The sequence below is a fragment of the Xenopus laevis genome, chromosome 2S, assembly GCF_017654675.1.
Source record: "Xenopus laevis strain J_2021 chromosome 2S, Xenopus_laevis_v10.1, whole genome shotgun sequence".
In the NCBI taxonomy this organism is placed as follows: Eukaryota; Metazoa; Chordata; class Amphibia; order Anura; family Pipidae; genus Xenopus; species Xenopus laevis.
Window position 1 is genome coordinate 9,450,223 of NC_054374.1, and position 12,589 is coordinate 9,462,811.

The 12,589-nt window shown below is 39.6% G+C and overlaps 1 protein-coding gene across 4 annotated transcripts in view; it reads right to left on the reverse strand.

Annotated features, from left to right (window-relative positions):
• Positions 1 to 12,589, reverse strand: part of usp25.S (ubiquitin specific peptidase 25 S homeolog) — a 79,166-nt gene that overhangs the window by 40,673 nt on the left and 25,904 nt on the right. For all 4 annotated transcript variants that reach the window (XM_041583354.1, XM_041583356.1, XM_041583355.1 and 1 more), the window contains 5 exons: positions 11,540 to 11,663; positions 10,942 to 11,104; positions 6,439 to 6,525; positions 2,341 to 2,478; positions 1,182 to 1,258 (listed from right to left, as the gene is read on the reverse strand). In XM_041583354.1, coding sequence (XP_041439288.1) covers positions 1,182 to 1,258; positions 2,341 to 2,478; positions 6,439 to 6,525; positions 10,942 to 11,104; positions 11,540 to 11,663 — 589 coding nt within the window. The remainder of the gene's footprint in view (positions 1 to 1,181; positions 1,259 to 2,340; positions 2,479 to 6,438; positions 6,526 to 10,941; positions 11,105 to 11,539; positions 11,664 to 12,589) is intronic.

Genomic DNA, 12,589 nt, shown 5'->3' on the forward strand with positions numbered 1-12,589 from the left:
ATAATAAACCAAAGATTTCTATGGAGAGCTGAACTAAAGTAATCCAATATGTCCTCGGTGCTGGATGATCTAGTGCAAGAGGTTCGCAAGAGCTGCACTACCCTTTGCACATAGGACATGAATGTCCCTATGTGACTGAGTACAGTATTAAATATTATTTTTCAGGACAAGTGGGCCCTTCACAGTTTCCCCATGGATAACCTAGATGGCAGTTAGACTGGCCCAGGAAGACATGTGTTTAAATCTTAGAACAGACCTCTGTGACAGTCCTTAGTGGACCTGGACAAGTCCTGTGCCTTGAATGCCTGTACTAAGAGAAGCATTACTCTCAATGGCCTCCTGCCTATCAGTCTCATGTCTTTAATGACAGTTCTTAAGTTCACACAACCCTCCCTGACATGCAGAGAGAACGGAATGTACAATCATCTTCGAGTCAGCCAGCTCGCTGCTTGGCTTCAGACAAAAACAAGAGTATAAACAAAATTCCTGCCATAAAGCATGATAGGCTTCTGCCAGAAAGGAAATAGTCAGGTGAGCACCAGGAAATGGATTCCCCAAGCTAGAGCAACCCCTTGTAAAGGAAACCGATACTCACCGCCAAGCTTCGCTCCAAAATGGCGGCGCCCTGCTCCTCCACTTGGATCCTGATGGTCGGAGCGCTGTGACGCCAGCATCTTCTCGCCCGCGTCAGAATGGACGCCGGCGTCAGAACGGGTGCCAGTGTCATCACGCCCAGCTTTTGGCGCCAAAACAGGCCTATTTAAAGGAGCTTGACTACTGCAACATTGCCCAAGTATAGGTTTCACTTTGTGCATTCCTGGGTGTGACTCTAGTATTGTTATATTGATTCCTGTATACCGACCTTTGCCTGAATTACCTTTTTGACCCTATTCTGCCTGGATTGACCCCTTGCCTGAACTCTGACCATTCTATTGCCGAACCCTCTTTGTTTGCTTGAACTGCCTCCTCCTTGGTCCGCACTCCAACTGTGCCTACGGGCCCTTACACCCCTACCATACAGCAATCTGGGAACTGCACAGTAATAGGCAATGCAATTATCCTGTAGTGGTCAATGAAATGTATAAGCATTCTGTACCGAATGCTTTACAGGGGCTGTCATAGCTGCATTTGCACTGCACCAGGGAATTTTACTTTTATTGCCTGTACCTACAGTGTCCTACCTTTCCTCTTCGGCTTTTATCAGGAAAGCATCTTCCAACCAATCCAAGAGTTTGTGAGTGAATTCACTGACATCTTGCTATTGGAGAGAACAGAGGAACAAAAACATTTCATTAAGCATAATAAACAGAAGAGCAAACAGACTTCTACAGTCAGAAACAAACCAAACAGACTTCTTATGGGTCTGGTTCTATAGTCAGAAACAAACCAACTGCAGCATCAGACATGACGTTGTCTAAATCAATGCATCTGCTCTCCAGGAATATGGAGCTAAGCTTAAGGAGACAACGATATGGATATTTGCAAGGCACAATCTTAGAATTAGGTGGGGATTCTCTAGTTTTTTTCCAAGATTCCTTTTGTTTTTAGTTTAAATTTACAGCTGCAACTATTTAAACTAGGACAACTGTTCACAAATATTAATATAAAATAAGCAATTGAGAAGGACTGCTCAATTGTGAGAAGAAGCAAAAATATACAGTAGGACCCCCCATTTTATGTTTTTTTTTGCAGGGAGAAATATGGGAAATGTGTTAAAAGCAACATATTCACGTGTTCAAAGTATATAAACACAGGAGTCCCTTTTACTTTGAAATAGGAAATTTACTGTGTTTAGGACAAGGGTCTAAGTATTGCAGAATTAATGTTACACTATGGGACAACATGTGCAAGGCCTCTAATAATAGGAACTTAAAGCAATAGGTGATTTGTTTATGGCTCTATGAGGTTACAGACAGAATGAGCGGAAAATAAGCATCTTAGTAGTTTAAGCAAGTATTTTTAAGCATTTAACATTATAAAAAATAACATTCAGAGGGAACAAACAACAACTAAAGAAAAATCAACAACTAAAACAACCTTTAAGTTCAAAATCTGGGAAAAGCACTCATTAACATTATAAATTGGTGCGACCACAAAAAAAGTGTAAAATGTGGGAAAACTTTAAAATCCGGTGATATAAATTTGAGGTTTGATTGTATAGGAGAATCGTAAGCATTAACATGTTAGTGTTCACCTACTTTAATGTCTTACAAATGAGTGACAGGTATGGGCAATTGTTCTTGCTATTATGGTGCCATCTGCTCCAGCAGGGCCTGAGAATTGCTTGGCTTATCTATTTCCTAGATGACCTATAGTAAGAGTAGCGTTTCTCAGTCTTACCTGCTGAGAGTCATTGGATTTGAAAGCATCCTTGAGAATCTCAACAGCTCTAGATGGATCGACATACTTTCTTTTGGAGCTGACCATTAGAGAGAACAGGTATCTCAGCTCACGCATGAAAGGCAAATTCCTATGTTCCTAGAAAGGGGAAATAAGGGGAAATGGTCACAGTTTGCAGGTATATATTAAGACATTGTTCAAAGTTCAAATAAAAAAATGTTTCTTATTATATATTACACATATCTTTATATATATTTTTTGTTCATGCGCCTTTTTTTTTTTTTTTTTAACACCCCCAGTTGCAAAATACAGGGATATTAGAAATTACCTCGGAGTTCCATGATCTGTATACAAGCACTCGGCCTTCGGCCTCGTACTTTTATATGGTCATGAAACTCCTCGGTTACTTATAATATCCATAAAATTTTTGAGAGGGGGTACTTTCTTCACGATATACACAAATTTCAGTGAGTCATGTGACAGAAATGACATCAGAACTCACCGTTTATAACTGATGACATCAGAACTCACTGTTTATAAGGGTATAATTTACAAGATATTCATAGCTTTCGTGTATTATATATATATATATATATATATATATATATATATATATATATATATATATATATATTTAATATAAATAATTAAATATATATATATATATATATATATATATATATATATATATAAAAATAATTAGGAGTGCATTTTTCCCTTTAAATAGGTAGAGAGGTGCAGAAACACAGCGTTATGGCTCTCTATTTTGTATATGACACATTCGTTATTATTGTTACCCAGACAAGCCTCAGTTAATGAGGAGTTATAAAGGAAGTGGCTAAAATTAGGAGGAAGCTGAAAAGGAAACTCATTTGACTGAACAGAGACAGTGCCAAAGTGCCAAGCCTCAGGCTGCTGAGTGTAAGAGAACAAATGAAGCTTCTGTTAGTGGGGGAGACAGAGAGGAGCTGTGTTTAGAATCTGTACGTGGGCTGATATCACATTCATTAAAGAAAACGGAAGCGTTTGACTTCAGAATATAACATTGTATCTGTTTATATGCAGTGTTCCTTTGAAGTGTAAAATATGTGACAGCATTTTTCTTACAAGGGAAACACTGTGACGAGGATAAGGTTCCCCAGCCGTGGAACATGATGCTGAGGTTTAGCTGCAAGGAGAATGGACCGAGCAGTTTCAGACAACCAAAAAAATTCTTAGCATTTCTGTGCCATTCTGTATCTCCTGAAGGGGGAATAAAACTGAAAGAAAATCCCTAGAGCATCAAAAGCCTGATAGAATAGTCACTCTAGAGACAGGGGAAACACAGAGCAGACAAATCCAACTTTTCCTTGTATTGTCATTTATTTATATGGTGCCAGCCCATTAGGCAGAGCTAGTGGTACCAACTCTATGTTGTAGCTCCCACCCTTCCCAGCTATAGTCAGGTGATCCCACGGGTGTCTAATAAAAGGGCAGCCAAGTTTGGGAGTTTTACTTTGAAAGCAGCAAGTAAGTTGCAGGTAAAACTTAGTCCCTTTGTAAAATGTATAATTCAGCAATAGAATTCTTAATGAATCAGATGAAAATTGAGTGTATGACTGGCCAGATATGGGATGACTTTGACGTAGTTGGCCAGCTTAAATATATTGTAATATATGGACAAACAATCCCTGTTTTGTTTAAAGGGTAAGGCATTTTTTAGTAGCAGTAGCACAAAATGTCGCTGTCTTAAATATATTGATAATGGGTTGAGTGCTGAGGACTCTTGTATTTGTCTATATGTATTTTGTGGTCACACCCTCATTGCACCCCCGCCTAATGGTTTTAAAAACTAGTGGTGAGCACAACTTTCCCTTGTTTTATATATATATACGTATATTGAAAGTCTGCATTTCAACTGCATATGAGTTGTTTCATTCAAAATTCATTGTGGTAATGTACAGAATCAAAATTAGAAAAAAAAAAGTGGTCTGTCCAAATATTTTTGGACCCAACTGTATACATATACATACACACCTAATACATTATTTCTCATTCATCGAGTAAAGGCATGAAGCTGTGCAAGGAGTGCTTTTGTGCCATCTGAAATATGTCCCATTAGCCAAGGGAAACTATCAACTAAAATTTCCCCAGGAAAAATAAAATCAAGGGAATCAAAAATCACTTAAAGGACATTATTTTTTCACTGGGCTAGTGCTTCTTTGAAGAAAAATAAATGTGCCAAACGCATCACCAAAAAAATAGCATTCCCAGATGTCCCTCTACAGAGTTAGAGTGAATGTGCAGTAGAGAAATATTTGTCATTGTCTAAACCAGGAATATTGTAGAGCAGGCACTGAAAAAGGCAATCTTTAACCAGGCAGTAAAATCAGTGAAAATGTATGATGTCAAATCAGTGCAGCCTTGCGCATTTCATGTTACACACACTTATAGGCTAAGGCTAAGCCTGTGCTAGGGAAACTTGGGAAAAGTAAAGGAAGATGCCAATACCGATTAATGCATTCCCCAGTGAATTAATGGCAGCTGATGACTTTTCTATGATATTCAGCAGGAAATGTACACCTAGTGCAAAGTAACAATTTCCACCATAGAGCTGTTGAATGTTTTCAGCTGTACACAGGTCCAGACTGAGAATTAAAATAGGCCCTGCCTATTTGTGTTCAGGTACACAGAGGCCCAATCAGCCCACATAGAGGCCCAAACAGCCCCCACCAGCCCACTAAATACTGACTTTCTATGGCACCTTATAGCAGCCCCTCTGGCATTTGCCAGAACCCACAGATTGCGAGTCCGGGCCTGACTGTACACCAGCTCTGTCCATACTGTGCAAGGGGTGTGCTTAAAGGGGAAGGAAACCTAGTCGGCGCAAAACCCCCCCCCTCCCGTTTGTTGCCCACCCTCCCTCCGCCCCCTGGCCTACCCGTCCCGCTGGGCAAATGCCCCTAACTTGTTACTTACCATTCTGTGCAGGTCCAGTCTAGGGAGTTCACCGACGACATCTTCTTCCACGCGATCTTCTTCCTGCTTTGAACAGCGCATGCGCAGTAGGATCATTTCGCCGGTACGATCTACTGCGCATGCGCGTGACTTTTGGCGCATGCGCAGTAGATCCGTACCCGGCGAAATGATCCTACTGTGCATGCGCCGTTCAAAGCCTCTCTAATGCCTGTGCTCACAATCTATTCTTGTCATCTACCACTAGGTATCATGAATTGTCACATTGATATATTGTTTTATTTGTACGATACAGCACGTTACCTATGCATAGGGCGTTCACCCTTTGGAGGACAAATATTTACTTTGTACAGCATACAGTGTAATATACCATCTTTATGAAACAGGTTCTTTACACAAGGACTCGATTAAGTAGCCAATCAACTGCAGGCAGGTTGCCTCTTGTATCTGCTAATGTACAGTATACTCAAGAATTAGTGCACTTGGCCAGAAAAACCCGTTATCCAGAAAGTCCTGAATTATGGAAATGTCCTCTCCCATAGACTCCATTATAATCAAATAACCCAAATTTTTGAAAATGATTTCTTTTTTCTCTGTAATAATAAAACAGTAGCTTGTACTTGATCCCAACAAAGATATAACTAATCCTTATTAGAATCAAAACCAGCCTATTGGGTTTATTTCATGTTTATATGATTTTAAGTAGACTTAAGGTTTAAGGAAAGACCAGTTATCCGGGAAAACCCCAGGTCCTGAGCATTTTAGATAGGGATGCACCAAATCCACTATTTGAGATTCGGACAAATCCCTGAATCATTGATTCGGCCAAATACCGAACCCTAAATTAGGACCAGGGAAGGGATAAAGTGGAAAAAAAAAATCTTCTTTTGTGACGAAAAGTCACGTGATTTCCCTACCCGCCCCGAATTTACATATGCAAATTAGGATTCAGATTCGGTTTGGCCAGGCACAGGGATTCCGAATCCTGCTGAAAAAGGCAGAATCCTGGCCGAATCCCAAACCGAATCCTGGATATAATAGGTCCCATACCTGTATAGAAATAGGAATACTGCAATCCTCTTAATTCACAACATATGCATTGTGATAAAGGAACAGCTGAATGTTTATAAAAAAGTATATTACCTTTTGGTTTCGTGGTACATCTTGAGCACTTGCAGGGGGGCTGTAGTTCAGAACCAGTCTGCGGAATTCCAGTAGGTTAAATAACGACTAAAATAGTAAAAAAAAACAAAAACAAACATGAGACAAAGTACAGTACAGAAAAGCAAAAACTTGTGTTTTGGTAAACTTCAGTCACTCTTTACTGCTGTACTGCAAGTTGGAGTGATATCACCTCCCTCCCCCACCCAGCAGCCTAACAACAGAACAACGGGAAGGTAACCAGATAGCAGCTCCCTAACACAAGTTAACAGCTCCCTGGTAGATATAAGAACGCAAGCCAAGTCCCACCGAGACACATTCAGTTACATTAAGTAGAAGAGATAACAGCCTGCCAGAAAGTAGTTCCATCGTAAAGTGCAGGCACAAGTCACATGACTGGGGGCAGCTGGGAAACTGACAAAATGTCTAGCCCCATGTCAGATTTCAAAATTGAATATAAAAAAATCTGTTTGCTCTTTTGAGAATTGGATTTCAGTGCAGAAGTCTGCTGGAGCAGCACTACTAACTGATGCATTTTGAAAAAAACATGTTTTCCCATGACAGTATCCTTTTAAGTCTATTAAGAATCATTTGAACATCAGATAAATCCAGTAGTATTGTTTTGCCACCAATATGGATTTGTGCAGCTTAGTAACGTACAAGGTATGGTTTTATTATAACTAAAAACAGGGAAATCTTTTTTTTAAAAATTAGAATTATTTTTTTTAAAAGGAACATCCTGTAATTTGAAGCTTTTTGGATAATGGGTTTCTGGATAAGGGATCCTATACCTAGAAAGCATTATGCTAATAGCTGCCAAATGTAGGAGTAATAGAAAAACCAAGCTCAGTGGCAACAGCAAAACAATCATATATGGTTTTTCTTTGCAAAAAGATCCCTGGAAAACCCAGATAACAAATTTTGCACCTGTAATAATAAGTGGGGCCCAGGAATTAATATATGGGATAAAATCATAAGGTGCACGGCTCAGTTTACAGGAATCAGGCAACTGTTGAAAGCTGTCGTGCCTGAGATATAAAGTAATATATAAAGTAATATATAAAGTAATAGTATCGCTGCAGCTATCAAGTCAGACTAAACAAAAACATGCATATAAATTAGCAAGTAAACAAGCTGCTCTTTACAACCAGCTCCCATCTGTTACAATCTGTTAAGGACTTGGGATGAGTTTGATTTCATGGGAGTAGGACAGTTTAGTATCAACAAATTAAAATCCCGTTTTAAATAAACAAACTCATACACATCAAAAGCTCCACGCTACTTAGCTAGGGCACATTTTTTTTTTTTAGGAATAGGAAGAAGATCCTGACACTATCGTTATAGCCTATAATTAAATGTTATAATGACCACCTAGTGCCCATTCAAAATACACAATGTGCTGACTATTCTTAGGTTGTTTATAGTACATTAAAGGGCATGTAAAGGCAAAAAAAAAAAAAAAAATCCCATTTTTACTTCCTTTAATGAAAAAGAACCCTATCTCCAATATACTTTAATTAAAAAATGTCTACTGTTTTTATAATAAACCCGACTGTATGCAGTGAAATTCCCCCTTCGTTTTACTTGCTCTAACAGCTGTGGATAGGAAACTTCAGACGGTCCCTAACTGCTTTGCAGGGAAACGATCATACTTTCAAATGGCGGGGGGGAGCCCCAACCTTACTTCCCAGAACTCAAGCAGCTTTGTTTGTTTCCCTGTAGAGCAGCCTGCGACTGTGTAGAGATTTGTATCCCCAGACCCAGTACAGTCTGTATATTCTGATTATGAATTAGTCTTGTTGTATTTGCTTCTATGGCAGATATTATTTGACTTGTGCTGTTTTAATCATGTATGACAATCCCTAAGCTTACCCTCCCAACTGAAGCCCAGATCACACTGAGCATGTGCATAGTCTTGGTCTTGCAAAGATGTTTAACAAAGTTACAAGATGACAGCCCCTTGCGTCAGCTTTGAAAGCATAAATCATGTCTTATTAGGCTTCTGGTGCAGTAAGATCTTGTTCATATTTAGTATACATAATACAACATTTCTAACATTATTCTATTTTAGACTTTAGTTGCCCTTTAACGGCATAGTTCACCTTTCAGTTAACTTTCAGTATAACATCATTTTTTTTTATATATAATTTTTTTAATTATTTGCCTTCTTTTTAATTATTTGGAATTCTCTCCCTGAATCAGTTGTACAGGCTGATACATTAGATAGGTATAAGAAGGGGTTGGATGGTGTTTAGCAAGTGAGGGAATACAGGGATATGGGAGATAGCTCATAGTACAAGTTGATCCAGGGACTGGTCCCATTGCCGTTTTGGAGTCAGGAAGGAATTTTTTCCTCCTCTGAGGCAAATTGGAGAGGCTTCAATGGGGTTTTTTGCCTTCCTCTTGGATCAACTGGCAGTTAGGGAGGTTAAAAAAAAGTTTAAAGGTTGAACTTGATGGACAAGTGTCTTTTTTCAACCTAACATACTATGTTACTATGTTCTTCTTCTGCCTCTTTCCAGCTTTCGAATGGGTCTCACTGACCCTGGCAACCAATAAAACCATGGCTCTGTGAGGATATATTCAAGCAGTCCCCAATTCATATTCCAGTCTCTCATTTAAACCATTACCTGGTTGCTAGGGTAAACCATGGACTTTAGCAACTATATAGATGTTGATATTCCAATAGGAAAAGCTGCTGAACAAAAAGCTAACTCAAACACCAGAAATATAAAAAATGAAGACTAATGGCAAATTGTATTAGAATATCATATCTACAGCATACTAAAACCTAACTTTATTTAAAAGTTGAACTACCCCTCATCCTAAAAGTTGAACTACCCCTCATCCTTACTAGAATTTCAATTTCTTTTGATTAGTTTTTGTCAATGTTTAGAAAACATTTAGTAGCGAGTGTTTGGTGAAGTTGGAGAGATATTGCTGCCTTTAAAGGAGAAGTAAAGGCTGAGTTAACTTGGGGTAAAAAAAAAAGGTAGGCACCCCCAAGTGATTGTATCCACTCACCTGAAACCCCACTGCACTGGTCCGGGGGTTATTCCAGTGAGCACCACGGAGCAATCGGCTTTCTTATTCTTCTTTCTTCAAATTTCCCGGGGCAGACACATGCGCAGTAGAACGAAATAAACGACTTCTTTGTTAAAGTTCTGCTTTTCACTCTACTGCGCAACCGCGCGAAGAAAGAAGAAGAACAAGGAAGCCGATCGCTCTATGGTGCTCACGGGCAGAACTCACGGACTGGTGCAGTTTTCTCCTGATAGGAGCACCGGCCCGGGGTTTCAGGTAAGTAAACTTTTGGCACCCCCAAGTTAACTCAGCCTTTCCTTCTCCTTTAAAGAAAATGACCGGAAATGTGGTTAAAATCTAACATATTTATCAGTATTTCAATTTCACTTGTTACTACCTTATTTTTCCCCAAAAGTTGTTCATCTTTCCTTAGGACAAAAATGGGATTTTACCAGGCCTGAGGCGGAAAACACATTTTTGCAATATTTTGGACACATATTTATAAATATGGCATTTATGAAGGATCAGAATAGGGATAGGTAAACGAAACACTCATGTAGTTTGATTCTAAGATGTGAAACAGAAACAGGTCATGTTTTACGGTTTCAAAAGGGCACACGCATACAATACGTTTAGTAAACAAGAAAATGTGCTGACTCTCCAACCTACATGTGTCACGCTATTGGGTTTCACTCACAGCTTGAGATCACCGGGACTATTAAATTACTACGCTTTCTTTTTTGTTCCTTAATTAACGTCCACTGACACATCTTGTTTACCTTTGAATCACTCGAAAACGTTGTTTAGAAGAGTTAACCGTATTTCACACACACAAGTGCTCAGGGTGGTATCCATATACCTTAGGAAAAATCTGAGGATTCCTTAAAAAAGTGCACTTGTGGCTAGTTCTCTGCAAAGAACGAAACGCCATATTTTCCCAGCCTTCCAGGTATCCCCTGTGCTTCAGTCATCATTCAGACTTGTCCCATGCACACCACAGTTGCAGCACAAAGGATACTCAGGAGGCTGGAGAAACATGCTGGTGGCCCATCCAGCAGAAAACTTCTTTGGGCTGGGACATTTTTCATAAATGTAGAGCGATAACAGTCACAGGGGGAGCTTAAAACCTACAAGTATAGCAAGAAGGGATGCACCAAATCCAGGATTCAGTTCGTGATTCGACCTTTTTAAGCAGAATTCGGCCAAATCCTTGTGCCCGGTCTAACCGAATTTGCATATTCAAATTAGGGGCGGGGAGGGAAATCGCATGACTTTTTGTCACAAAACAAGGAAGTAAAAAATGTTTTCCCCTTCCCACCCGTAATTTGCTTATGCAAATTAGGATTTGGATTCAGTTAAGTATTTGGCTGAATCTTTAGGGAAGGATTCGGCTGAATCCAAAATAGTGGATTCGGTGCATCCCTAATAACAAGTAGTCAGCAGGGGGTCGGTCAGGCATACCTGAATGACAGCGCTGAACCAGCACGTATTACCCACATTCTTTAATCCAACAGGGCACTTTTCTTGACGTTTGCGATCATAAGGATTGGGAGAGTCGCTCCAGACCTCGGTGTGTGTCCGTTTAAGACATGCTTTGTTCTCTGCAATGCTGGCTTCTAATACCCTTGGGCAAAGTTAACCAAAAAAACTGTTTATATATCTCATTATGTTGAATAAATGTATATTTCAAAACCAGTGGCATAAACAGAGATATCTATTTTTCCCCTTAGAGAGAAACCACAAGAAATACCAGGAATTGTGCCACGTCTCCTTTTCATTACTGACCAGCCTATGTGTAAAGGCACATCCCCCATTATCTGTAATGGGAAATGATTTGAGACAGTTACTGGTATTTCTTTCCATAGTTTTAACTTGAGGGGAAAATATCCCGGAGACAAAAAACTACATTGCCGTAAAAATATTAAATTCTGTTATTAGGAAATAACCAAAAAGATCCATATTGCAGTGGCTGAAAATCTATATTTTTGGAGCTGAATCGCCCAGCCCGCTGACACATGATCTATCCATGCGACATTAAGGAATACAGAACAGAATCTACCTGCTAATGGCTTGCTCCTCATCAGTGATTCCGGTCTCCCTTAATGTCCTGTTGGATTCCTCCAAGCTTAGAGCAATGGCCCTCTGCAGGTCATCTTTATCATCCACAGTCAGATCAATGACATCTAGAATATATGAGATTCAGGTCATAATAATGATGTGACATAATAATAATAATGATGATGATACTGTTTGGAGCAAGTAAAAAAAGCGTGCAAATAAAATTAACCAATCCTATATTTTTTTTAAATAGGAGTTCAGGATAGAGTCCTGCAGCAGGTCGGGTACCCACAAAAACCTGCGGTACCCTGCGGGTATAGGCAGGTATAGACGCAGGCCGGCGGTTCTGCAGGTTTGCGGGTCTTCTCAATATCGATTTTTACTCCTTTTTTCTGATCACGCCTACTTCCGATGATGCCACTTCCGGTTTACAATGACAGCACTTCCTGATTCTTAATGGTCGCGGCTCTGGGTTGCGGATAAGGTACTTGCGGGTCAGGTAGCAGGTAAGAATGCGGGTCCGGGTTGCGGATTGCAGGTACGGGTTCCAAAAAATGGACCCGCGCAGGACTCTAGTTCAGGAATATATATGGTTCAGCTGTCAGATTCCGACAGGGCATATGCCAGCTGAATATTTAGCCAATTGAGGCCATCAATGAATGTGCAATGAATCATCTAGGAAAAAGAGACCATGAGTACAGACTTAATTGCTCTTACAGAACTGGGTTTATGGAGGATTATATGGAAATAATCACATTATCCATAGAATTGTTGTGTATGTGTTTTATTATAGATTTTACACATCCTTTTATTTTTGTGCTATTCATATTTTGGTCTCCAATATAACATCAGGCAGCTTTTTTTGGCTAGCAGTTGAGATGGAAGAAGTATTGCAGACTGGTAGGAAAAGTAACAGTTCCTGCTGAATTGCTTACAAACAGATGAGCGAAGTTTTATGGTATCTGTCTGCACAAGTTTCATTACCTGGCTTTTGGCGAGTGGTTAAAGGAGAAGGAAAGCTACAGAGGCATTTTATTGCCAATAGATTAGC